The sequence below is a fragment of the Salmo salar genome, chromosome 17 (genome assembly GCF_965601325.2).
Source record: "Salmo salar chromosome 17, fSalSal1, whole genome shotgun sequence".
In the NCBI taxonomy this organism is placed as follows: domain Eukaryota; kingdom Metazoa; phylum Chordata; class Actinopteri; order Salmoniformes; family Salmonidae; genus Salmo; species Salmo salar.
This window is the reverse complement of record NC_138307.1, coordinates 69,434,617-69,461,895: the sequence shown is the minus strand read 5'-3', so window position 1 is coordinate 69,461,895 and position 27,279 is coordinate 69,434,617. Positions and strand designations below refer to the sequence as shown.

Genomic DNA, 27,279 nt, shown 5'->3' with positions numbered 1-27,279 from the left:
ACTACTACTGTTTCTACTCCTCCTCCTACTACTGTTTCTACTACTCCTACTACTACTGTTTCTACTCCTCCTCCTCCTGTTTCTACTCCTCCTCCTCCTACTGTTTCTACTCCTCCTCCTCCTCCTACTGTTTCTAATCCTCATCCTGTTTCTACTCCTCCTACTACTACTACTACTACTACTGTTTCTACTCCTCCTCCTCCTCCTCCTACTGTTTCTACTCCTCCTCCTCCTCCTACCGTTTCTACTCCTCCTCCTACTGTTTCTACTCCTCCTCCTACTACTGTTTCTACTCCTCCTCCTACTACTGTTTCTACTCCTCCTACTACTACTGTTTCTACTCCTCCTACTACTGTTTCTACTCCTCCTCCTCCTACTGTTTCTACTCCTCCTCCTCCTACTGTTTCTACTCCTCCTCCTACTGTTTCTACTCCTCCTCCTCCTACTACTCTTTCTGCTCCTCCTCCTACTACTGTTTCTACTCCTCCTCCTCCTCCTACTGTTTCTACTCCTCCTCCTCCTCCTACTGTTTCTACTCCTCCTCCTCCTACTGCTGTTTCTACTCCTCCTATTGCTGTTTCTAATCCTCCTCCTGTTTCTACTCCTCCTACTGCTGTTTCTACTCCTCCTCCTACTGCTGTTTCTACTCCTCCTCCTACTGCTGTTTCTACTCCTCCTCCTACTGCTGTTTCTACTCCTCCTCCTACTGTTTCTACTCCTCCTCCTACTGTTTCTACTCATTCTGTTTCTACTCCTCCTACTCCTACTACTGTTTCTACTCCTCCTACTCCTGTTTCTACTCCTCCTACTCCTACTACTGTTTCTACTCCTCCTCCTACTGTTTCTACTCATTCTGTTTCTACTCCTCCTACTCCTACTACTGTTTCTACTCCTCCTACTCCTGTTTCTACTCCTCCTACTCCTACTCCTGTTTCTACTCCTCCTACTCCTTCTACTGTTTCTACTCCTCCTCCTCCTACTGTTTCTACTCCTCCTCCTCCTACTGTTTCTACTCCTCCTCCTCCTACTGTTTCTGCTCCTCCTCCTCCTACTGTTTCTACTCCTCCTCCTCCTCCTACTGTTTCTACTCCTCCTACTACTGTTTCTCCTCCTCCTCCTCCTACTACTGTTTCTACTCCTCCTACTACTGTTTCTACTCCTCCTCCTACTGTTTCTACTCCTACTACTGTTTCTACTCCTACTACTGTTTCTACTCCTACTACTACTGTTTCTACTACTGTTTCTACTCCTCCTACTACTGTTTCTACTCCTCCTACTACTGTTTCTACTCCTACTACTACTGTTTCTACTCCTCCTCCTCCACTGTTTCTAATCCTCCTCCTGCTGTTTCTACTCCTCCTCCTACTACTACTACTGTTTCTACTCCTCCTCGTCCTACTGTTTCTACTCCTCCTCCTCCTACCGTTTCTACTCCTCCTCCTCCTACTGTTTCTACTCCTCCTCCTACTACTGTTTCTACTCCTCCTACTACTACTGTTTCTACTCCTCCTACTACTACTGTTTCTACTCCTCCTACTACTGTTTCTACTCCTCCTCCTACTGTTTCTACTCCTCCTCCTCCTGTTTCTAATCCTCCTCCTCCTACTGTTTCTAATCCTCCTCCTCCTACTACTGTTTCTAATCCTCCTCCTCCTACTACTGTTTCTACTCCTCCTACTACTACTGTTTCTACTCCTCTTCCTTCTCCTACTGTTTCTACTCCTCTTCCTTCTCCTGTTTCTACTCCTCCTCCTCCTGTTTCTACTCCTCCTCCTCCTCCTGTTTCTACTCCTCCTCCTACTGTTTCTATTCCTCCTCCTCCTCCTCCTACTGTTTCTATTCCTCCTCCTCCTCCTCCTCCTGTTTCTACTCCTCCTCCTCCTCCTCCCCACTGTTTCTACTCCTCCTCCTGTTTCTACTCCTCCTCCTCCTCCTACTGTTTCTACTCCTCCTCCTCCTCCTACTGTTTCTACTCCTCCTCCTCCTCCTACTGTTTCTACTCGTCCTCCTACTACTGTTTCTACTCGTCCTTCTACTACTGTTTCTACTCCTCCTCCTCCTACTGTTTCTTCTACTCCTCCTCCTCCTCCTACTTTTTCTTCTACTCCTCCTCCTCCTACTTTTTCTTCTACTCCTCCTCCTCCTACTTTTTCTTCTACTCCTCCTCCTCCTACTGTTTCTTCTACTCCTCCCCCTCCTACTGTTTCTACTCCTCCTCCTGTTTCTACTCCTACAACTACTGGTTCTACTCCTCCTCCTCCTCCTACTGGTTCTACTCCTCCTCCTCCTCCTACTGTTTCTACTCCTCCTCCTACTACTGTTTCTACTCCTCCTCCTACTGTTTCTCCTCCTCCTACTACTTTCTACTCCTCCTCCTACTGTTTCTACTCCTCCTCCTACTGTTTCTACTCCTCCTCCTACTGTTTCTACTCCTCCTCCTACTGTTTCTACTCCTCCTCCTCCTCCTACTGTTTCTACTCCTCCTACTGCTGTTTCTACTCCTCCTACTGCTGTTTCTACTCCTCCTACTCGCTGTTTCTACTCCTCCTACTATTTCTACTCTTCCTCCTCCTACTACTGTTTCTACTCCTCCTCCTACTACTGTTTCTCACTCCTCCTACTACTACTGTTTCTCACTCCTACTACTCCACTGTTTCTACTCCTCCTCCTCCTACAGTTTCTACTCCTCCTACTCCTACTGCTGTTTCTTCTACTCCTCCTCCTCCTACTGTTTCTACTCCTCCCCCTCCTACTGTTTCTACTCCTCCTCCTCCTACTGCTGTTTCTACTCCTCCTCCTCCTACTACTGTTTCTACTCCTCCTCCTACTACTACTGTTTCTCTACTCCTCCTCCTCCTCCTACTGTTTCTACTCCTCCTCCTCCACTACTCGTTTCTACTCCTCCTCCTCCTGCACCTCCCCGCTGTTCTACTCCTCCTCCTACTACTACTACTACTACTACTACTACTACTACTACTACTACTACTGTTTCTACTCCTCCTCGTCCTACTGTTTCTACTCCTCCTCCTCCTACCGTTTCTACTCCTCCTCCTCCTACCGTTTCTACTCCTCCTCCTACTACCGTTTCTACTCCTCCTCGTCCTACTGTTTCTACTCCTCCTCGTCCTACCGTTTCTACTCCTCCTCCCTCTACCGTTTCTACTCCTCCTCCCTCTACCGTTTCTACTCCTCCTCCTACTGTTTCTACTCCTCCTCCTACTACTGTTTCTACTCCTCCTCCTTCTACTACTGTTTCTACTCCTCCTACAACTGTTTCTACTCCTCCTCCTTCTACTACTGTTTCTACTCCTCCTACTACTACTGTTTCTACTCCTCCTACTACTGTTTCTACTCCTCCTCCTCCTACTGTTTCTACTCCTCCTCCTCCTACTGTTTCTACTCCTCCTCCTACTGTTTCTACTCCTCCTCCTACTGTTTCTACTCCTCCTCCTACTGTTTCTACTCCTCCTCCTCCTCCACTGTTTCTACTCCTCCTCCTACTGTTTCTAATCCTCCTCCTCCTACTACTGTTTCTAATCCTCCTCCTCCTACTATTGTTTCTACTCCCCCTCCTCCTACTGCTGTCTTCTCCTCCTCCTCCTCCTACTGTTTCTACTCCTCCTCCTCCTCCTCCTACTACTGTTTCTACTCCTCCTACTGTTTCTGCTCCTCCTCCTCCTCCTCCTACTACTGTCTTCTACTCCTCCCCTACTACTGTTTCGCCTCCTCCTCCTCCTACTACTGTTTCTAATCCTCCTCCTCCACTGTTTCTACTCCTCCTCCTACTGTTTCTACTCCTCCTCCTCCTACTGTTTGTAATCCTCCTCCTCCTACTGTTTCTAATCCTCCTCCTCCTACTACTGTTTCTACTCCTCCTCCTCCTACTACTGTTTCTAATCCTCCTCCTCCTACTACTGTTTCTAATCCCCCTCCTCCTACTGCTGTTTCTCCTCCTCCTCCTCCTACTGTTTCTACTCCTCCTCCTCCTCCTACTACTACTGTTTCTACTCCTTCTACTGTTTCTACTCCTCCTCCTCCTACTGTTTCTACTCCTCCTCCTCCTACTGTTTCTACTCCTCCTCCTCCTACTGTTTCTGCTCCTCCTCCTCCTACTGTTTCTACTCCTCCTCCTCCTACTGTTTCTACTCCTCCTACTACTGTTTCTCCTCCTCCTCCTCCTACTACTGTTTCTACTCCTCCTTCTACTGTTTCTACTCCTCCTCCTCCTACTGTTTCTACTCCTCCTCCTCCTACTGTTTCTACTCCTCCTCCTCCTACTGTTTCTACTCCTCCTCCTACTGTTTCTACTCCTCCTCCTACTGTTTCTACTCCTCCTCCTACTGTTTCTACTCCTCCTCCTCCTACTGTTTGTAATCCTCCTCCTCCTACTGTTTCTAATCCTCCTCCTCCTACTACTGTTTCTAATCCTCCTCCTCCTACTATTGTTTCTAATCCCCCTCCTCCTACTGCTGTTTCTCCTCCTCCTCCTCCTACTGTTTCTACTCCTCCTCCTCCTCCTCCTACTACTGTTTCTACTCCTCCTACTGTTTCTGCTCCTCCTCCTCCTACTGTTTCTACTCCTCCTCCTCCTCCTACTACTGTTTCTACTCCTCCTACTACTGTTTCGCCTCCTCCTCCTCCTACTACTGTTTCTAATCCTCCTCCTACTGTTTCTACTCCTCCTCCTACTGTTTCTACTCCTCCTCCTCCTACTGTTTGTAATCCTCCTCCTCCTACTGTTTCTAATCCTCCTCCTCCTACTACTGTTTCTAATCCTCCTCCTCCTACTACTGTTTCTAATCCTCCTCCTCCTACTACTGTTTCTAATCCCCCTCCTCCTACTGCTGTTTCTCCTCCTCCTCCTCCTACTGTTTCTACTCCTCCTCCTCCTCCTACTACTACTGTTTCTACTCCTTCTACTGTTTCTACTCCTCCTCCTCCTACTGTTTCTACTCCTCCTCCTCCTACTGTTTCTACTCCTCCTCCTCCTACTGTTTCTGCTCCTCCTCCTCCTACTGTTTCTACTCCTCCTCCTCCTCCTCCTACTGTTTCTACTCCTCCTACTACTGTTTCTCCTCCTCCTCCTCCTACTACTGTTTCTACTCCTCCTTCTACTGTTTCTACTCCTCCTCCTACTGTTTCTACTCCTACTACTGTTTCTACTCCTACTACTGTTTCTACTCCTACTACTACTGTTTCTACTACTGTTTCTACTCCTCCTACTACTGTTTCTACTCCTCCTACTATTTCTACTCCTCCTACTACTGTTTCTACTCCTACTACTACTGTTTCTACTCCCCCTCCTCCTCCTACTGTTTCTAATCCTCCTCCTGCTGTTTCTACTCCTCCTCCTACTACTACTACTGTTTCTACTCCTCCTCGTCCTACTGTTTCTACTCCTCCTCCTCCTACCGTTTCTACTCCTCCTCCTCCTACTGTTTCTACTCCTCCTCCTACTACTGTTTCTACTCCTCCTACTACTACTGTTTCTACTCCTCCTACTGCTACTGTTTCTACTCCTCCTACTACTGTTTCTACTCCTCCTCCTACTGTTTCTACTCCTCCTCCTCCTGTTTCTAATCCTCCTCCTCCTACTGTTTCTAATCCTCCTCCTCCTACTACTGTTTCTAATCCTCCTCCTCCTACTACTGTTTCTACTCCTCCTACTACTACTGTTTCTACTCCTCTTCCTTCTCCTACTGTTTCTACTCCTCTTCCTTCTCCTGTTTCTACTCCTCCTCCTCCTGTTTCTACTCCTCCTCCTCCTGTTTCTACTCCTCCTCCTCCTCCTGTTTCTACTCCTCCTCCTACTGTTTCTATTCCTCCTCCTCCTCCTCCTACTGTTTCTATTCCTCCTCCTCCTCCTCCTCCTGTTTCTACTCCTCCTCCTCCTCCTACTGTTTCTACTCCTCCTCCTGTTTCTACTCCTCCTCCTCCTCCTACTGTTTCTACTCCTCCTCCTCCTCCTACTGTTTCTACTCCTCCTCCTCCTCCTACTGTTTCTACTCGTCCTCCTACTACTGTTTCTACTCGTCCTTCTACTACTGTTTCTACTCCTCCTCCTCCTACTGTTTCTTCTACTCCTCCTCCTCCTCCTACTTTTTCTTCTACTCCTCCTCCTCCTACTTTTTCTTCTACTCCTCCTCCTCCTACTTTTTCTTCTACCTCCTCCTCCTCCTACTGTTTCTTCTACTCCTCCCCCTCCTACTGTTTCTACTCCTCCTCCTGTTTCTACTCCTACAACTACTGGTTCTACTCCTCCTCCTCCTCCTACTGGTTCTACTCCTCCTCCTCCTCCTACTGTTTCTACTCCTCCTCCTACTGTTTCTACTTCTCCTCCTACTGTTTCTACTCCTCCTACTACTTTCTACTCCTCCTCCTACTGTTTCTACTCCTCCTCCTCCTACTGTTTCTACTCCTCCTCCTACTGTTTCTACTCCTCCTCCTACTGTTTCTACTCCTCCTCCTACTGTTTCTACTCCTCCTCCTCCTCCTACTGTTTCTACTCCTCCTCCTACTGTTTCTACTCCTCCTCCTCCTCCTACTGTTTCTACTCCTCCTCCTCCTACTGTTTCTTCTACTCCTCCTCCTCCTACTGTTTCTTCTACTCCTCCTCCTCCTACTGTTTCTACTCCTCCTCCTCCTACTGTTTCTTCTACTCCTCCTCCTCCTACTGTTTCTTCTACTCCTCCTCCTCCTACTGTTTCTACTCCTCCTCCTCCTACTGTTTCTACTCCTCCTCCTCCTCCTACTGTTTCTTCTACTCCTCCTCCTCCTACTGTTTCTTCTACTCCTCCCCCTCCTACTGTTTCTACTCCTCCTCCTCCTCCTGTTTCTACTCCTCCTCCTCCTACTGTTTCTACTCCTCCTCCTCCTCCTACTGTTTCTTCTACTCCTCCTCCTCCTCCTACTGTTTCTACTCCTCCTCCTCCTACTGTTTCTACTCCTCCTCCTCCTACTGTTTCTACTCCTCCTCCTCCTACTGTTTCTACTCCTCCTCCTCCTACTGTTTCTTCTACGCTCCTCCTCCTCCTACTGTTTCTACTCCTGCTCCTCCTACTGTTTCTTCTACTCCTCCCCCTCCTACTGTTTCTTCTACTCCTCCCCCTCCTACTGTTTCTACTCCTCCTCCTCCTACTGTTTCTACTCCTCCTCCTCCTACTGTTTCTACTCCTCCTCCTCCTACTGTTTCTACTCCTCCTCCTCCTACTGTTTCTACTCTTCCAACTACTGTTTCTACTCCTCCTCCTCCTACTGTTTCTACTCCTCCTCCTCCTACTACTGTTACTTTCTGCTCCTCCTCCTCCTACTACTGTTTCTACTTTTTCTTCTACTCCTACTCCTCCCACTGTTTCTTCTACTCCTCCCCCTCCTACTGTTTCTACTCCTACAACTACTGTTTCTACTCCTCCTCCTCCTACTGTTTCTACTCCTCCTCCTACTGTTTCTACTCCTCCTCCTCCTACTGTTTCTACTCCTCCTCCTCCTACTGTTTCTACTCCTCCTCCTCCTACTGTTTCTACTCCTCCTCCTCCTACTGTTTCTACTCCTCCTCCTCCTACTGTTTCTACTCCTCCTCCTACTGTTTCTACTCCTCCTCCTACTGTTTCTACTCCTCCTACTACTGTTTCTACTCCTCCTCCTACTGTTTCTACTCCTCCTACTACTGTTTCTACTGTTTCTACTCCTCCTCCTCCTCCTACTGTTTCTACTCCTCCTCCTCCTCCTACTGTTTCTTCTACTCCTCCTCCTCCTACTGTTTCTTCTACTCCTCCCCCTCCTACTGTTTCTACTCCTCCTCCTCCTCCTGTTTCTACTCCTCCTCCTACTGTTTCTACTCCTCCTCCTCCTACTGTTTCTTCTACGCCTCCTCCTCCTCCTACTGTTTCTACTCCTGCTCCTCCTACTGTTTCTTCTACTCCTCCCCCTCCTACTGTTTCTTCTACTCCTCCCCCTCCTACTGTTTCTACTCCTCCTCCTCCTACTGTTTCTACTCCTCCTCCTCCTACTGTTTCTACTCCTCCTCCTCCTACTGTTTCTACTCCTCCTCCTCCTACTGTTTCTACTCTTCCAACTACTGTTTCTACTCCTCCTCCTCCTACTGTTTCTACTCCTCCTCCTCCTACTACTGTTACTTTCTGCTCCTCCTCCTCCTACTACTGTTTCTACTTTTTCTTCTACTCCTACTCCTCCCACTGTTTCTTCTACTCCTCCCCCTCCTACTGTTTCTACTCCTACAACTACTGTTTCTACTCCTCCTCCTCCTACTGTTTCTACTCCTCCTCCTACTGTTTCTACTCCTCCTCCTCCTACTGTTTCTACTCCTCCTCCTCCTACTGTTTCTACTCCTCCTCCTCCTACTGTTTCTACTCCTCCTCCTCCTACTGTTTCTACTCCTCCTCCTCCTACTGTTTCTACTCCTCCTCCTACTGTTTCTACTCCTCCTCCTACTGTTTCTACTCCTCCTACTACTGTTTCTACTCCTCCTCCTACTGTTTCTACTCCTCCTACTACTGTTTCTACTGTTTCTACTCCTCCTCCTCCTCCTACTGTTTCTACTCCTCCTCCTCCTACTGTTTCTTCTACTCCTCCTCCTACTGTTTCTACTCCTCCTCCTCCTCCTCCTACTGTTTCTACTCCTCCCCTCCTCCTACTGTTTCTACTCCTCCTCCTCCTACTGTTTCTTCTACTCCTCCTCCTCCTACTGTTTCTTCTACTCCTCCCCCTCCTACTGTTTCTACTCCTCCTCCTCCTCCTGTTTCTACTCCTCCTCCTCCTACTGTTTCTACTCCTCCTCCTCCTACTGTTTCTTCTACTCCTCCTCCTCCTCCTACTGTTTCTACTCCTCCTCCTCCTACTGTTTCTTCTACTCCTCCCCCTCCTACTGTTTCTTCTACTCCTCCCCCTCCTACTGTTTCTACTCCTCCTCCTCCTGTTTCTACTCCTCCTCCTCCTACTGTTTCTACTCCTCCTCCTCCTACTGTTTCTTCTACTCCTCCTCCTCCTCCTACTGTTTCTACTCCTGCTCTTCCTACTGTTTCTTCTACTCCTCCCCCTCCTACTGTTTCTACTCCTCCTCCTCCTACTGTTTCTACTCCTCCTCCTCCTACTGTTTCTACTCCTCCTCCTCCTACTGTTTCTACTCCTCCTCCTCCTACTGTTTCTACTCTTCCAACTACTGTTTCTACTCCTCCTCCTCCTACTACTGTTACTTTCTGCTCCTCCTCCTCCTACTACTGTTTCTACTTTTTCTTCTTCTCCTACTCCTCCTACTGTTTCTTCTACTCCTCCCCCTCCTACTGTTTCTACTCCTCCTCCTGTTTCTACTCCTACAACTACTGTTTCTACTCCTCCTCCTCCTACTGTTTGTACTCCTCCTCCTCCTACTGTTTCTACTCCTCCTCCTACTGTTTCTACTCCTCCTCCTCCTACTGTTTCTACTCCTCCTCCTCCTACTGTTTCTACTCCTCCTCCTCCTACTGTTTCTACTCCTCCTCCTCCTACTGTTTCTACTCCTCCTCCTCCTACTGTTTGTACTCCTCCTCCTCCTACTGGTTCTACTCCTCCTCCTCCTACTGGTTCTACTCCTCCTCCTCCTCCTCCTACTGTTTCTACTCCTCCTCCTACTGTTTCTACTCCTCCTACTACTGTTTCTACTCCTCCTCCTACTGTTTCTACTCCTCCTACTACTGTTTCTACTGTTTCTACTCCTCCTCCTCCTACTGTTTCTACTCCTCCTCCTCCTCCTACTGTTTCTACTCCTCCTCCTCCCCACTGTTTCTACTCCTCCTCCTACTGTTTCTACTCCTCCTCCTACTGTTTCTACTCCTCCTCCTACTGTTTCTACTCCTCCTCCTCCTCCTACTGTTTCTACTCCTCCTCCTCCTCCTACTGTTTCTACTCCTCCTCCTCCTCCTCCTACTGTTTCTTCTACTCCTCCTCCTCCTACTGTTTCTTCTACTCCTCCTCCTCCTACTGTTTCTTCTACTCCTCCTCCTCCTACTGTTTCTACTCCTCCTCCTCCTCCTACTGTTTCTTCTACTCCTCCTCCTCCTACTGTTTCTACTCCTCCTCCTCCTCCTACTGTTTCTACTACTCCTCCTCCTCCTACTGATTCTACTCCTCCTCCTCCTCCTACTGTTTCTTCTACTCCTCCCCCTCCTACTGTTTCTTCTACTCCTCCCCCTCCTACTGTTTCTTCTACTCCTCCCCCTCCTACTGTTTCTACTCCTCCTCCTCCTACTGTTTCTACTCCTCCTCCTACTGTTTCTACTCCTCCTCCTCCTACTGTTTCTACTCCTCCTCCTCCTACTGTTTCTTCTACTCCTCCTCCTCCTACTGTTTCTTCTACTCCTCCTCCTACTGTTTCTTCTACTCCTCCCCCTCCTACTGTTTCTTCTACTCCTCCCCCTCCTACTGTTTCTTCTACTCCTCCCCCTCCTACTGTTTCTACTCCTCCTCCCCCTCCTACTGTTTCTACTCCTCCTCCTCCTACTGTTTCTACTCCTCCTCCTCCTACTGTTTCTTCTACTCCTCCTCCTCCTCCTACTGTTTCTACTCCTCCTCCTCCTCCTACTGTTTCTACTCCTCCTCCTCCTGTTTCTTCTACTCCTCCCCCTCCTACTGTTTCTTCTACTCCTCCTTCTACTGTTTCTACTCCTCCTCCTCCTACTGTTTCTTCTACTCCTCCTTCTACTACTGTTTCTTCTACTCCTCCTTCTACTACTGTTTCTTCTACGCCTCCCCCTCCTACTGTTTCTACTCCTCCTCCTCCTACTGTTTCTACTCCTCCTCCTCCAACTGTTTCTCCTCCTCCTCCTCCTACTGTTTCTACTCTTCCAACTACTGTTTCTACTCCTCCTCCTCCTACTGTTTCTACTCCTCCTCCTCCTACTACTTTCTGCTCCTCCTCCTCCTACTACTGTTTCTACTCCTCCTACTACTGTTTCTACTCCTCCTCCTACTGTTTCTACTCCTCCTCCTCCTCCTACTGTTTCTACTCCTCCTCCTCCTACTGTTTCTACTCCTCCTCCTCCTCCTACTGTTTCTACTCCTCCTCCTCCTACTGTTTCTACTCCTCCTCCTCCTCCTACTGTTTCTACTCCTCCTCCTCCTACTGTTTCTACTCCTCCTCCTACTGTTTCTACTCCTCCTCCTCCTACTGTTTCTACTCCTCCTCCTCCTCCTACTGTTTCTACTCCTCCTCCTCCTACTGTTTCTACTCCTCCTCCTCCTACTGTTTCTACTCCTCCTCCTCCTCCTACTGTTTCTACTCCTCCTCCTCCTACTGTTTCTACTCCTCCTCCTCCTACTGTTTCTACTCCTCCTCCTCCTCCTACTGTTTCTACTCCTCCTCCTCCTACTGTTTCTACTCCTCCTCCTCCTACTGTTTCTACTCCTCCTCCTCCTACTGTTTCTACTTCTCCTCCTCCTACTACTCTTTCTGCTCCTCCTCCTCTTCTCTCCTCCTCCTCCTCCTACTACTGTTTCTACTCCTCCTACTACTGTTTCTACTCCTCCTACTACTGTTTCTACTCCTCCTACTACTGTTTCTACTCCTCCTACTATTTCTACTCCTACTACTACTACTGTTTCTACTACTGTTTCTACTCCTCCTCCTGCAGGGTTCAAATACCCCAAAAGTGACATCCAAGCCTTCAGGCACTATTGTCAATTAATTTGATACCAATAGAGGCGTAACGCTTTCATGCAGGAGGCAACAGTGCTAGGCTATAAGTACAGTATCTATAGGGAAATACATTACTACAGTATTAGCAGGATATCAAACTACTGTTGACCAGAGCCTCAAATGTTATCAAACATTCTATTAATAAAGTCTGTGGGACCAGCGGGGAAATTAAGACGTTGGGCAGAAAGACATTTCTAACTTCATAAGCCCGATTATCATATCAAACCCATGTTAATTCAATCAATTATGTATATTCCTACTCTTTCCCATTTATCTCCAGGGCAGTTTCAACTTTCAGGAAATCAAAAGGCTCTGAGACTAAACATCTGAACGCCAGATACCATCTTATCTCCCTCGTTCATGCACTCTTTCTGTCGTATCGCAATAACGTCCATAGGGACAACTCAGAGACCTCTGTACGCTGCGCTGCACAATACTAAACAAGGTCTTTTCACACTAATACAGATCATGTACACACACACACACACACACACACACACACACACACACACACACACACACACACACACACACACACACACGCGCGCGATGGCACCAAACACACCCAATGAAACCTGATTAGTGTCTACTAGCAGTAACCCTGTCCTCTCTCTCCCTGTCCTCCTGTAACACCAGACCCTCCCGCCATTTCATTAAACCACACACGCACTCACATCCTCCCTCCCCAGCCCCTCTAATCCAATCACAGCCCTGGTAATGCACCTCCCGTAATCCAATCAACCAATCAGGGCGCTTGCCATTGAGACTCCACCATCACGTGACCGCGCTAGATATGTGTTAGCAGTTAGCGCGTTTTGTCGTTCTAATGATATTCCAGCAATGCATTTTCTTAATGCGATTTGGGAAGCCTCAACCCCAGCTCTACCCTTAGCTACCCCAGCGGATGGCTAATCAGTTTCAAGCATTTTGCAGGGAGACAATGATCCTGGCGTTAGCGCCGGCTAATGACAGGCTAACACGATTAGCGCCCCCTTCCCAGACAGAGCCATGGACTCTGGGCCCCATTCGCCCCACCTCCTGTGGACTCCTCATCCACTTTGTTACATTACTATGGAGCCTAATGGTTCCTTATTAGGAGTTATGGAACAGCGATGGACTGGAAATGAGATGTTCTTTAGTTACATGTACGTGATGGTTAATAGGGTCTCTGTGAATCTCACGGACAACCTAACATACAGGGGGGCAAATTGCTAATAGCATTGATGGACAAAGTTGTCTGACACATACAAAGGCATGTTTGTTGAAATATTTTAAAGGATTAGATGCTAGCAAAAAGCATAAGCTGACGCACACCCAAATATGTTGTAGAGGTGCTGACTAACAGAGTAAAATATAAAAAGAAAGTCGCACACTAATTATACTCCCAAACATTTAATGGGTATAGCAACCAACATTTCAGGACGCAGCGCCTTCCTCAGGGTGCTGAAAGCACCTTTGTTGTTGGAATGACTAAGCTGGTTATAGTCTGATAAAGTAGGTGCTCACATAGACACACACCATGGCCGTCACTGCAGCCATTACACATCAGTGTGCACCAGAGAGGGCTCCATTTGACCTGTAACTATCAGTGAGCCACATCATCAACATGAGCTAATAGGGTAGGCTAATCTGGAGCTGATTGAAAGACATGGGTTAGTTAGCATGTGGCTAACGGTAGTACTCTCAGTGGACTGACAAAGCTTTTAATGGTCACTAACAACACTGAAGGGTTGTGTACGGAGAAGAAAAAAAACAGGGAGGGACAACTTGAACTTATCCAATTGGAACGGCTTATTGTAGTTTTCTGATGCAAAACATTCCGTTAAGTTATGCTCTAATGAACAGGACCCGAATATCCAAACCGGACACAAAGTTGACCAACATCCTCTGGACACATCACAAATACAATTCTTAGAATTCTGTGGTGTTCTGTGGACCCCTTTGGAAGTTGGTTAGATGTGCTTGCAGTGTGGCCTACTTTTAAACTGACAGAGTAACCTTGGAAGAAAAGCGATACACTGTTAAAACCTTCATAGCCAACATCAGGTATTGAGCTCTTCATTGCCAACATTAGCCTTGAGGAGGAAGCATTTCAGATGAAAGCCTGTTCATTCTGCAGTGAATGGAGATATTGCCGATGGGGGGGGTGTCTACATTCCTTTATCCAGGATAAGTTGATACACTTCTGGTAATTAAACACAATGACGTGATTTTAACTTACTTGAACTTTGCGTTGATTCCGTCGGCAGCCTTGTGGTAGTTCTCTGTGGTCATCTTGTAGAACTGAGCACTCTGGAGGGAGGGAGAGAGGGGGAGAGACAGAGATATAAAGAGAAAATGTGAGAAAGAGAGAGATGGGAAGAGAGAGAATGAGAGACAGACAAATAAATGCCAAGTCAGAATCAGATTGGGCCTCTTACATGAAACAGTTTATTCCCATCGTCCCTGGGCCTTTCAGGTGGCCTTTATTTGGCAAAAGGAAACTCTCCAGCTGAGACAAGCCTTTTCCCCCTCACACACGCTTCCCAAATGGCACCCTATTCCACAGATTGTGCCCCTGATACACGCTGGTGAAATTTAGCGCCCTATATAGGAAATAGGGTGGTATTTGTGACACACATCTGATAGGCATGTACCCTCCACTACTACACTAGCCCATTAAAACTTGATGGATGGGGATATTGAGGGAGGAACACCATTAAGTAGTTGTGCAGGGGTTTATTTTTTTAATCTGGCTGTATTGCTGAGGGAGTGAGCTGTGTGATCGTTCAGTTTGACGTGTGTGTTCGAGTGTGTCTGTACAGTACCAGTCAAAAGTTTCTTTATTTTTACTATTTTCTACATTGTAAAAAGTGTTAAACAAATCCAAATATTTTTTATTTTAGATTCTTCAAAGTAGCCACCCTTTGCCTTGACGACAGCTTTGCACACTCCTGGCATTCTCACAAGCAGCTTCATGAGGAAGTCACCTAGAATGCATTTCAATTAAACAGGTATGCCTTGTTTATTTGTGGAATTTCTATATTAATGCGTTATAGCCAATCAGTTGTGTTGTGACAAGGTGGGGTTGGTATACAGAAGATAGCCCTATTTGGTAAAAGACCACGTCCATATTAAGGCAAGAACAGCTCAAATAAGCAAAGAGAAATGTCCATCACTACTTTAAGACATGAAGGTCAGTCAATATGGAACATTTTAAGAACTTTGAAAGTTTCTTCAAGTGTAGTCGCAAAAACCATCAAGCGCTATGATGAAACTGGCTCTCATGAGGACCGCCATAGGAAAGGAAGACCCAGAGTTACCTCTGCTGTAGAAGTTCATTAGTTACCAGCCTCAGAAACTGAAGCCCAGATAATTGCTTCAGAGTTCAAGCAACAGACATCTCAACATCACCTGTTCAGAGGAGACCTATATGGTCGAATTTCGGCAAAGAAACCATTACTAAAGGAAACCAATAAGAAGAAGTGACATGATTGGGCCAAGAAGCACAAGCAATGGATATTAGACTGGTGGAAACCGCTGTGTCTTTGTGAGACGCAGAGTAGGTGAACGGATGATCTCTGCATGTGGGGTTCCCACCATGAAGCATGGAGATGGTGTGGGGGTGCTTTGCTGGTGACACTGTCAGTGATTTATTTAGAATTTAAAAGGCACACTTAACCAGCATGGCTACCACAGCATTCTTCAGCCATATGCCATCCCATCTGGTTTGCACTTAGTGGGACTATCATTTATTTTTCAACAGGACAATGACCCAAACCACACCTCCAGGCTGTGTAAGGGCTATTTTCCCAAGAAGGAGAGTGATGGACTGCTGCATCAGATCACCCAACCTCAACCCAATTGAGCTTGTTTGGGATGAGTTGGACCGCAGAGTGAAGGAAAAGCAGCCAACAAGTGCTCAGCATATGTGGGAAGTCCTTCAAAACTGTTAGAAAATCATTCCAGGTGAAGCTGGTTGAGAGAATTCCAAGAGTGCGTAAAGCTGTCATCAAGGCAAAGGGTGGCTACTTTGAAGAATCTAAAATATATTTTGATTTGTTAAACCATTTTTTTTGGTTACTACATAATTCCCAATATGTGTTATTTCACAGTTTTGATGTTTTCATTATTATTCTACAATAGTAAAAACAAAAGAAAAACCTTTGAATGAGTAAGTGAGTGCAAACTTTTGACTGGTACTTTATGTGTAAAGTGCCCTCCACTTATACTGGCAAACTTTGTAAATATGAGAAAAACGGCTGTGAAAATTAAGTCTTTTATTCAAAATATTCACAAAAATGTAACCTTTAATTAAAGTAAAATAATTAAAATAAATGTTTTATTCTTATCATAAAACAAATATTTTCCTAAAATATACACTACCGTTCAAAAGTTTGGGGTCACTTAGAAATGTCCTTGTTTTCCATGAAAACATACATGAAATGAGTTGCAAAATTAAAAGGAAAAATAGTCAAGACGTTGATAAGGTTATAAATAATGATTTTTAATTGAAATAATAATTGTGTCCTTCAAACTTTGCTTTCATCAAAGAAACCTACATTTGCAGCAATTACAGCCTTGCAGACCTTTGGCATTCTAGTTGTCAATTTGTTGAGGTAATCTGAAGAGATTTCACCCCATGCTTCCTGAACCACCTCCCACAAGGTTGATAAGCACCTAGGTACCATATTTTTTATTTAACAAGGCAAGTCAGTTAAGAACAAATTCTTATTTACAATGAAGGCCTAGGAACAGTGGATTAATTGCCTTGTTCAGTGGCAGAACGACCGATTTTTACCTCGTCAGCTCAGGGATTCGATCTTGCAACCTTTCGGTTACTTGCCCAACACTCTAACCACAAGGCTACCTGCCGCCCCATATGGTCAACCTGCTCCTACAACAGCTCAATAGGGTTGAGATCCGGTGACTGTGCTGGCCACCCAATTATAGACAGAATACCAGCTGACTGCTTCTTCCCTAAATAGTAATTGCATAGTTTGGAGCTGTGCTTTAGGTAATTGTCCTGTTGTAGGAGGAAATTGGCTCCAATTAAGCGCCATCCACAGGGTATGGCATGGAGTTGCAAAATGGAGTGATAGCCTTACTACTTCCAAGATCCCTTTTACCCTGTACAAATCTCCCACTTTACCACCACCAAAGCAACCCCAGACCATCACATTGCCTCCACCATGCTTGACAGATGGTGTCAAGCACTCCTCCCGCATCTTTTCACTTTTGCTGCGTCCCACGAATGTTCTTCTTTGCGATCAGAACACCTCAAACTTAGATTCTCCTGTCCATAACACTTTTTTCCAATCTTCCTCTGTCCAGTGTCCGTTCTTTTGCCCATCTTAATCTTTTATTTTTATTGGCCAGTCAGAGATATGTCTCTTTCTTTGAAACTCTGCCTAGAATGCCAGCATCCCGGAGTATCCTCTTCACTTTTGACGTTGAGACTGGTGTTTTGCGGGTACTATTTAATGAAGCTGCCAGTTGAGGACAGGTGAGGCGTGGGTTTCTCATACTAGACACATCCAACCACCTCTCCATTTACTGAGGGCCCGTCCAACCACCTCTCCATTTACTGAGGCCCCGTCCAACCACCTCTCCATTTACCGAGGCCCCGTCCAACCACCTCTCCATTTACCGAGGCCCCGTCCAACCACCTCTCCATTTACCGAGGCCCCGTCCAACCACCTCTCCATTTACTGAGGCCCCGTCCAACCACCTCTCCATTTACTGAGGCCCCGTCCAACCACCTCTCCATTTACTGAGGCCCCGTCCAACCACCTCTCCATTTACTGAGGCCCCGTCCAACCACCTCTCCATTTACTGAGGCCCCGTCCAACCACCTCTCCATTTACTGACGCCCCGTCCAACCACCTCTCCATTTACTGACGCCCCGTCCAACCACCTCTCCATTTACTGACGCCCCGTCCAACCACCTCTTCATTTACTGACGCCCCGTCCAACCACCTCTCCATTTACTGACGCCCGTCCAATCACCTCTCCATTTACTGACGCCCCGTCCAATCACCTCTCCATTTACTGACGCCCCATCCAATCACCACTCACCAATAATCTCTCACTTCACTAGCAAATCTTCCAATTAAAAAGTAACCGAGTTGTCAGACCGGCTAAGAGTTCTATGTGAATGGCATGACTAGAACTTAACCAGTGTGTTTGAGATTTAACCAACGTTAGTGCAGACTATCCAGTCAGGGAACCATCAGTGGCAGTTTCCTCAATGTCACTGACATTAAGACTAGGATTTAACCAGTGTGTTTGTCTGTGTGTGTGTGTAACAGCGGTTGCTAGAATGTGGTGTTGGTCTCTGTGTTGAATACTAAGTGACTAATAATAATAACAACAACAACAACAACAACAACAACAGGATAAATCGTAGCGCTGCCACTAATCAGAACCCTAATCCATCAGGAAGCACAAACGGCCAGTGATTGCAGGGCCAGCGGGTGCGCACACACACACACACACACACACACACACACACACACACACACACACACACACACACACACACACACACACACACACACACACACACACACACACACACACACAGAGAAAGACAGAAAAAAAGCAGACACACGCCTACAGCCTGTGCATGGAGACAGAGTGGAAGACAGAGTAGCATACAGTGTAATTTGTGAGGCTGTTGTGTGTGATTAACGAGTGGGGCTCAAATTGTGATTTCCTGCTGTCCTCCTAACTGATTTAGAGGGCAGCAGAGCCCCTCAATCAGTAGGAACGATAGGACCTGACCACCCTCGGGTTGATTTGGGTGTAACACGTCACCAACTCCAAAATCTACTATTTTGGGAGAAAAATACCTCTATTATGGTTCAGAACCAATTGGGCTTGATTGGTGTAACACTAAACAGAAATAAGCAGTCTATTTTAGAATAGCCTGCTTCTCGTGGTTTCTAAGCTATAAATCGGTCATTTTTGGTCTGCAAAACAGACTTCCTGGACTGTTCACAGAGCACCCTCATCCTTTTGATTTCTATTTACATCCCTGGGAGAGCTTTACTTGTCTGGTGGTAAATAAGGCCGGTGGGGGTGTCATAGACAAATGAAGTCATTATGGCTAATGCACTCGGGTGATACAGAGAAGAGTAAGGAACAGAACCGGTGTGTCCAATTAAAAAGCCCTCTCCACCACTTTTAATGAGCAAAACAAAATAACTTTGTTAATGGTTATCTGTTCCCTGGCAGGGAGGCGAGGTGAAGACCCCGCTGCGTTGGACGGCCCAGCGGCTTGTTACTAAAGGAATGACTAGAGGGAGCGCCACCATATAAAACCCTGAGACTGGCAAACATGGGGAAACGGGGATGGCGGCCTGTTGAGTCCATCCCTCTAACATCCTAGGGACAGCGGGAGGCACCGCGGAGACATGATAGACGGCTAGCTCTGCTATGGTGAATTAAGGACTCCGATGAGCTTGTAACACCGCCAGCCGTTGTAACACCGCCAGCCGTTGTAACACCGCCAGCCGTTGTAACTTTTCCTAGCCACGTGCTTCTACATCTGCATTGCTTGCTGTTTGTAGTTTTGGCTGGGTTTCTGTATAAGCACTTTGTGACATCAGCTGATGTAAAAAGGGCTTTATAAATACATTTGATTGACTGATTGTTACACTGTTAGCCATTGTTACACTGTTAGCCATTGTTACACTGTTAGCCATTTCACTTCAAAGGGGATACATCAGGGACATGTGTATGGAAGTTGGCTCCTAGGTTGATCTGAATGCAGAACTTTTCTCTGTCAGGTTAGGCCCTTTGCATGTGTGTGTAGGCATGCATGTGTTCGACTACAGTACTTGCATCTCACACACTCTGAGGGTCAGTGTGTGTGTGTGTGTGTGTGTGTGTGTGTGTGTGTGTGTGTGTGTGTGTGTGTGTATGTGAGAGTGGGGACAGCTCCTGCTGCGTTGTCCTATCTGCTGATAATGCTACAGTAATTAAATGAGAGCGAAAGGAGAGAGCGAGAGACACACACACACACACACACACCACACGCCTGGCTCCCGCTGCTACACACCGTGACTGAAGGACCTGACTGATAATGTCCCCACTACACTTCTACTGCAGAGTCCTAATAATGTCACTTCTCTCACTGTGACTTATGGCTGGCAACACCCCATCAACTGGAGCTGGCCTACTGTGTGAACTTGTTGACTTGACCGGTTAAGGGAACGTCCTGCCTGGCCTACTGTGTGAACTTGACCGGTTAAGGGAACGTCCTGCCTGGCCTACTGTGTGAACTTGACCGGTTAAGGGAACGTCCTGCCTGGCCTACTGTGTGAACTTGACCGGTTAAGGGAACGTCCTGCCTGGCCTACTGTGTGAACTTGTTGACTTGACCGGTTAAGGGAACGTCCTGCCTGGCCTACTGTGTGAACTTGACTGGTTAAGGGAACTGGGATTGATACAAACTTGTTTTGAAGTTCCTATTATGTGATGGTTTTAGACAAGTTATTCAGATCCACTGGATCCAAGCGGCTGCTATTTAACTAATATGTCATGTGTTCACATCTAAAATGGTTTAGTTAGGGGAATGGGGAGATCATACATTTGGCTTTGGAGGGTAAAAAGTATCTAGAGCTCCTGTTACTGAGAAGGACCAGCCAACGCTTCTATACTGTGACAGTATGTTTAAGACCACACCAGCGATTCCAGCAGGTAACACACGTTGTTGCTCTGTTGTCGTTCGTTCCACATACATTTTAAAAGTCCTTTAAATCATTTGGTCTAGTCTCTACACTGCCTGAGTCTCAGTATGATGCAGACTCATAGAAGGCTGGGAGTCATTGAAAAGTAAAAGACACATTGTAATGCTACGAGTACAGATACTTCTGCTCCCAGTTAGAAAAAGTATTGATCAGGCGGAGAATAGGAGCTATTACTGAGACTAAACACTCCATCTCTGTATCTCTTTCCCTTTCACACAGGAGTTTTACTTTACTTGAAGGACTGTGAGGTGGCAATTGTAACGGTGATTGTCCCCCCAACGCGGGGCGAGAGGAAAATCCAATTCCATCAATAGAGATGGACTAGAGCGAGCAAAAGAGATGAACATGAAGAAAAAAAATGTGAGAAGAGCGAGAGAGAGAGAGAGAGACAAAGAAAAAGGAAAAAGGAATGAGAGGCTCATTCTCAACACGGGGAACAAAACTGAAAAACAGGGAAAGAAAAAGAGAAAAAAACGCATGAAGTGCAGATTGTTAAATATGAGATTGTTTTACAGCAGATATTGAGTGAAAATGTAATCTATATATATATATATTGTTTTCAGAGTAAATTTGGCCGCTGTGGCCAATGAGCACAGCCATGGTGCGCTGAGCTGTCCAGGCCCTGGTGATGGCCTGTCACTAGGAACCCTCTGATGAATGGCTGTGTTGAATTGAAAGAGACGTAATATATATCAGACTTTTATTCTCTCTGTGTGTGTTTGGTTTAGAGGGTGTGTGTGTGTGTGTACACGGGAGAGAGAAAGAGAGATGCTGTGAGCAGCCAGGAGAGAAAAAGAGAGAGAAAGAGAGAGAGAGAGCGAGAGAGAGATAGAAGGGTATAGTGAGAGAGGGCTAAAGGTTATGACAGAAGAATATGAGCGAGTGACAAAGACAGCAGGAGAGAGGGAGATGAAAGAGGTAGGAGACCAAGACAGAGAAAAGGACAGAGCTGGACAGAGCTGGGAAAGGAAGAAGAGAGGCTGTTAAGAAGATTCTAACCAACAGCAACTCCAGCAGTTTGCCTGAGCGATTCACAGCAAGACAACATGCAATACGCCCGCCATTGATCCACAAGTCACACACAGAATAACACAAACTCTCATAACGACACACACAAACACACAATAGACTCACATTTGTTTTTCTGACAGTTCCAGTCTAGTGTGCCACCATTTCAATGACTTTTAAATAAAAGACCCCCCAATGAAGCTATCCAATAAACAGGATTGATGAACCAAAACAAGCATGTATGCTGCTTGTGCAGTGACTTCAGGAAGTATTCACACCCCTTGACTTCTCCCACATTCTGTTGTGTTACAGCACAAATGTAAAATTGATTAGATTCAGATTTTTTCCTCACAGTACCCCATAATGTCAAAGTAGAAATATGCTTTTTGAATTTTTTTTACAAATATATATAAAAAGGTGAAATGTCTTGAGTCAATAAGTATTCAACCCCTTTGTTATGGCAAACCTAAATAAGTTCAGGAGTAAAAATTTGCTTAACAAGTCACATAATAAGCTGCATGGAATCACTGTGTGTGCAAAAATAGTGTTTATCATGATTTTTGAATGACTTCCTCATCTCTGTACCTCAGTTGAGCAGTGAATTTCAAACACCGATTCAACCACAAACACCAGGGAGGTTTTCCAATGCCACGCAAATATGGGCACCTATTGGTAGATGGGTAAAAAAAAAAAATCAAATAATAATCAGACATTGAATATCCCTTTGAGCATGGTGAAGTTATTAATTACACTTTGAATGGTGTATCAATACACCCTTCCGGAAAGGAAGGAAACCGCTCAGGGATTTCACCACGAAGCCAATGGTGACTTTAAAACAGTTTCAGAGTTTAATGACTGTGATAGGAGAGAACTGAGGATGGATCAACATTGTAGTTACTCCACAATACTAACCTAAATGACAGAGTGAAAAGAAGGAAACCTGTACAGAATAAAACATATTCCAAAACATGCATCCTGTTCACAATAAGGCACTAAAGTAAATCTAAAGAAATTAACTTCATGTCCTGAATATAAAGCGTTATGTTTGGGGCAAATCCAACACATCACTGAGTGCCACTCTTCATATTTTCAAGCATGGTGGTGACGGCATCATATTATGGGTATGCTTGTCATCGGCAAGGACTAGGGAGTTTCCCAACAGACACTGGGAGACAAATTCACCTTTCAGCAAGACAATAACCTAAAACACAAGGCCAAATATACACTGGAGTTGCTTACCAAGATGACATTGAATGTTCCTGAGTGGCCTAGTTACAGTTTTAGCTTAAATCAGCTTGAAAATCTATGGCAAGACTTGAAAATGGCTCAGCTGGTAGAGCATGGCACTTACAACGCCAGGTGTGGATTTGATTCCCACGGGGGACCAGTATGAAAAAGGAAGGAAATGTCTGCACTCACTACTGTAAGTCGCTCTGGGACAGACCGTCTGCTAAAGCGACTAAAATGTAAACAACCAACTTGACAGAGCTCGAAGAATTTTTTAAAAGAACAAATGTGAAAATATTGTACAATCAAGGTGTGCAAAGCTGTTAGACATACCCAGCAAGACTCACAGCTATAATCACTGCCAAAGGTGATCATAGCATGTATTGATTCAGGGGGTTGAATACTTATCAATTTTTTTTAACATTTATTTTACCTTTATTTAACAAGGCAAGTCAGTTATGAACAAATTCTTATTTTCAATGACGGTCTAGGAACAGTGGGTTAAATGCCTTGTTCAAGGGCAAGATTTTTACCTTGTCAGCTCGGGGATTCGATCTAGCAACCTTCGGATACTGGTCCAACGCTCTAACCACTAGGCTACCTGCTGCCCCAGGATAGCCTAGTGGTTAGAGCATTAAATGAAGATGGTGTTGAATTTTTCATAAATGTTTTACAAATGTTAGAATTATTCTTCCACTTCAACATTGCAGAGTATTTTTTGTAGAATGTTGAAAAGAAAAAGACAATTAAATCCCACTTTGTAACAACAAGACGTAGTAAAAGTCAAGGGGTGTGAATACTTTGAAGGCTCTGTATGTGACAGGTCCGTTAAATGGAAGCAAGCATTTGGGGCCGGTGACATTTATCATATCTATCATATTAATACTGTTCTATAAATGTATAGGACCGAAGCTCACTGGTGTTCAGCACATCCACTCCCCTGTCCCCTCTTCTCCCGCCAGCCCCCTTTCACTCCCTATTCATCCCTCCCTCTCTCCACCCTCTCCCTTTCTCCTCCCTCCCCTCTCCCTACCTCTCTCCCTACCTCTCTCCCCCTCCTTCTCCTCTCCCTGTCTCCCGCTCCTCATGATGTGTGAAAGTGATTTGTTGTCACAGTGTGGGGATATTGAGCTGGGACCATATAGCTGATGGATGGCCACCTGTCGGGTCAATAAGAGCTTACATTAGTAGTAGCACTAGTCTCAGATCAGTTCTATGATCACAGCTCCCACTGGATCCTACACATAGCAGCATGGCACCAACTGTTCTCCAGCCAGCTGTATTACTCATGACTTTCATCAACTCATCTCTGCTCATGTCTTTGTGCCATCAGCATTGCAGCCTTTACTGTGTTTTATAGTAATCCAACAACCAATCTAACCAACATTATTCCAATGTTTTCAATCAAACATTGTACCAGATAAGGATAGTCCAAAATGGCCTTGTGGCCTTAAAATAAAGCTAAAACCATGTCTTCTGTAGTCACTGTGAGAAAATGTTTTCCCCCCTAACAGCTTAATGTTTTCTCTTATTCCTACATGTACCATCACATGGATATTGGCCTATAGTATTTCTAACTACTGGTTTATTATTTTGTTGCAATAGTATTTCTAACTACTGGTTTATTATTTTGTTGCTATAGTATTTCTAACTACTGGTTTATTATTTTGTTGCTATAGTATTTCTAACTACTGGTTTATTATTTTGTTGCTATAGTATTTCTAACTACTGGTTTATTATTTTGTTGCTATAGTATTTCTAACTACTGGTTTATTATTTTGTTGCTATAGTATTTCTAACTAGTGGTTTATTATTTTGTTGCTATAGTATTTCTAACTAGTGGTTTATTATTTTGTTGCTATAGTATTTCTAACAACTGGTTTATTATTTTGTTGCTATAGTATTTCTAACTACTGGTTTATTATTTTGTTGCTATAGTATTTCTAACTAGTGGTTTATTATTTTGTTGCTATAGTATTTCTAACTAGTGGTTTATTATTTTGTTGCTATAGTATTTCTAACAACTGGTTTATTATTTTGTTGCTATAGTATTTCTAACTAGTGGTTTATTATTTTGTTGCTATAGTATTTCTAACAACTGGTTTATTATTTTGTTGCTATAGTATTTCTAACTAGTGGTTTATTATTTTGTTGCTATAGTATTTCTAACTAGTGGTTTATTATTCTGTTGCAATAGTATTTCTAACTAGTGGTTTATTATTTTGTTGCTATAGTATTTCTAACTAGTGGTTTATTATTTTGTTGCAATAGTATTTCTAACTACTGGTTTATTATTTTGTTGCTATAGTATTTCTAACTAGTGGTTTATTATTTTGTTGCTATAGTATTTCTAACTAGTGGTTTATTATTTTGTTGCTATAGTATTTCAAACTAGTGGTTTATTATTCTGTTGCTACAGTGTTTCCAAGGGAGAGAGGTTACAGGTGAAAACAGTGTTGATATTGATCTGCTATTCTTTGTTAATGATTTATTGATGGCCAGACTTGTCAAGCATCATTAAATAAGACCTCCTCTCCACTCTACTACTTCACAGAGACACTACCATACTCCAAGTAACTGTCAACTGTCCCAACTGTCCATAGGACCAGGACTTTTCATATGTACGTGAAGTGACCAGGAACAACACCTAGCATTTGGTAAACAAATAGTTTGACCACCAACTCCTTTAGGGTTGTCCTTGGGTGCTGTGAGGGTGTTGGTACAGCCATTGTTGCGCTATTCTTTCCCAGCTTGAAGAGATGTCTTATGGAGTAGAGTGAGCTTGTCAGTAGGCAGGCAAATCTTTTTGCAGACAAAGTGTTTGACCCCTGTTCCCACCACTACGATGCAGATTATGTGTGTGCGTGCATGTGTGGGCTTTCTTATTCATTAGAGTGCATATCTGACTTAAATCAGTATGACACTGTACATAAGGAGACAAACAGTTTGGACCCCTATACCCTTCATTACGACACTAACCCAACTGGGAACAGTGTGAAGACTAATTGTCAGATTATTTTAGGGGACAAACTTATACAAAGCAAAGTATCAGACCTCTCCTCCCTATCTAAAGGGGACAACACATTGGGAAACAGCGTGGGGGTGTCAGTTTAAGTGCACTAAACAAGGTATTTGACCCCTCGTACCCTCCCTAGGGGACATATCTGACTGAGAACAGCAGCATGGTCTGTCTGTACGGGCCAGATCTCACACTATGTGTGTGTGTGTGTGTGTGTGTGTGTGTGTGTGTGTGTGTGTGTGTGTGTGTGTGTGTGTGTGTGTGAGAGATTTGACCTCTCATCTTTAGCTGGAGGGGGAGAAGAGAGCGCGAGAGATCACACTGGCAGCAGCATGAGGTTTTCACTTTGAGCACGGATACCAAGGCCAGTTGGACAGCAGTGGCAGAGAAAAAGGGAGAGAAAGTGTTGGTGTTTCCCCTCATCTTTAGTCTGATAACACCGTAGGGGCTTATGGTGTAGAGCGAGAGGGGGGAGCGAGCGAGGAGGGAGGGAGCGAGGACGCAGAGCTGCAGAGAAAACTGTTTCTCTATCAAACGTTCCCTCAGGCAGCAGAGATGGTGTGAGGTGTGATGCAGACTCCGTATGGTGTAGTGGTGTTACAGTGTAATGCTGAGTGGAGTGAAACAAGCTGTTTTAAGTAGGGTGTATGCTGATTAGATATAATGTGCTGTCTAGAGCACTACTGGATAATGTGCTGTATAGAGCACTACTGGATAATGTGCTGTGTAGTGGGCTGTACAGAGCACTACTGGATAATGTGCTGTACAGAGCACTACTGGATAATGTGCTGTATAGAGCACTACTGGATAATGTGCTGTGTAGTGGGCTGTACAGAGCACTACTGGATAATGTGCTGTGTAGTGGGCTGTATAGAGCACTACTGGATAATGTGCTGTGTAGTGGGCTGTATACAGCACTACTGGATAATGTGCTGTGTAGTGGGCTGTACAGAGCACTACTGGATAATGTGCTGTGTAGTGGGCTGTACAGAGCACTACTGGATAATGTGCTGTGTAGTGGGCTGTACAGAGCACTACTGGATAATGTGCTGTGTAGTGGGCTGTATAGAGCACTACTGGATAATGTGCTGTGTAGTGGGCTGTAAAGAGCACTACTGGATAATGTGCTGTGTAGTGGGCTGTACAGAGCACTACTGGATAATGTGCTATGTAGTGGGCTGTACAGAGCACTACTGGATAATGTGCTGTGTAGTGGGCTGTACAGAGCACTACTGGATAATGTGCTGTGTAGTGGGCTGTATAGAGCACTACTGGATAATGTGCTGTGTAGTGGGCTGTATAGAGCACGAGTGGATAATGTGCTGTGTAGTGGGTTGTATAGAGCACTACTGGATAATGTACTGTCTAGAGCACTACTGGATAATGTGCTGCGTAGTGGGCTGTACAGAGCACTACTGGATAATGTGCTGTCTAGAGCACTACTGGATAATGTGCTGTGTAGTGGGCTGTACAGAGCACTACTGGATAATGTGCTGAGTAGTGGGCTGTACAGAGCACTACTGCATAATGTGCTGTTTAGTGGGCTGTATAGAGCACGACTGGATAATGTGCTGTGTAGTGGGCTGTATAGAGCACTACTG

The 27,279-nt window shown here is 45.2% G+C and overlaps 1 protein-coding gene across 4 annotated transcripts in view; it reads right to left on the bottom strand.

The window, feature by feature from the left end:
• The window catches only part of LOC106576543 (MICOS complex subunit MIC19), a 147,542-nt gene that overhangs the window by 38,717 nt on the left and 81,546 nt on the right, over positions 1-27,279 (bottom strand). For all 4 annotated transcript variants that reach the window (XM_082964050.1, XM_082964051.1, XM_045700064.2 and 1 more), the window contains one exon: positions 13,911-13,981. In XM_082964050.1, coding sequence (XP_082820176.1) covers positions 13,911-13,981 — 71 coding nt within the window. The remainder of the gene's footprint in view (positions 1-13,910; positions 13,982-27,279) is intronic.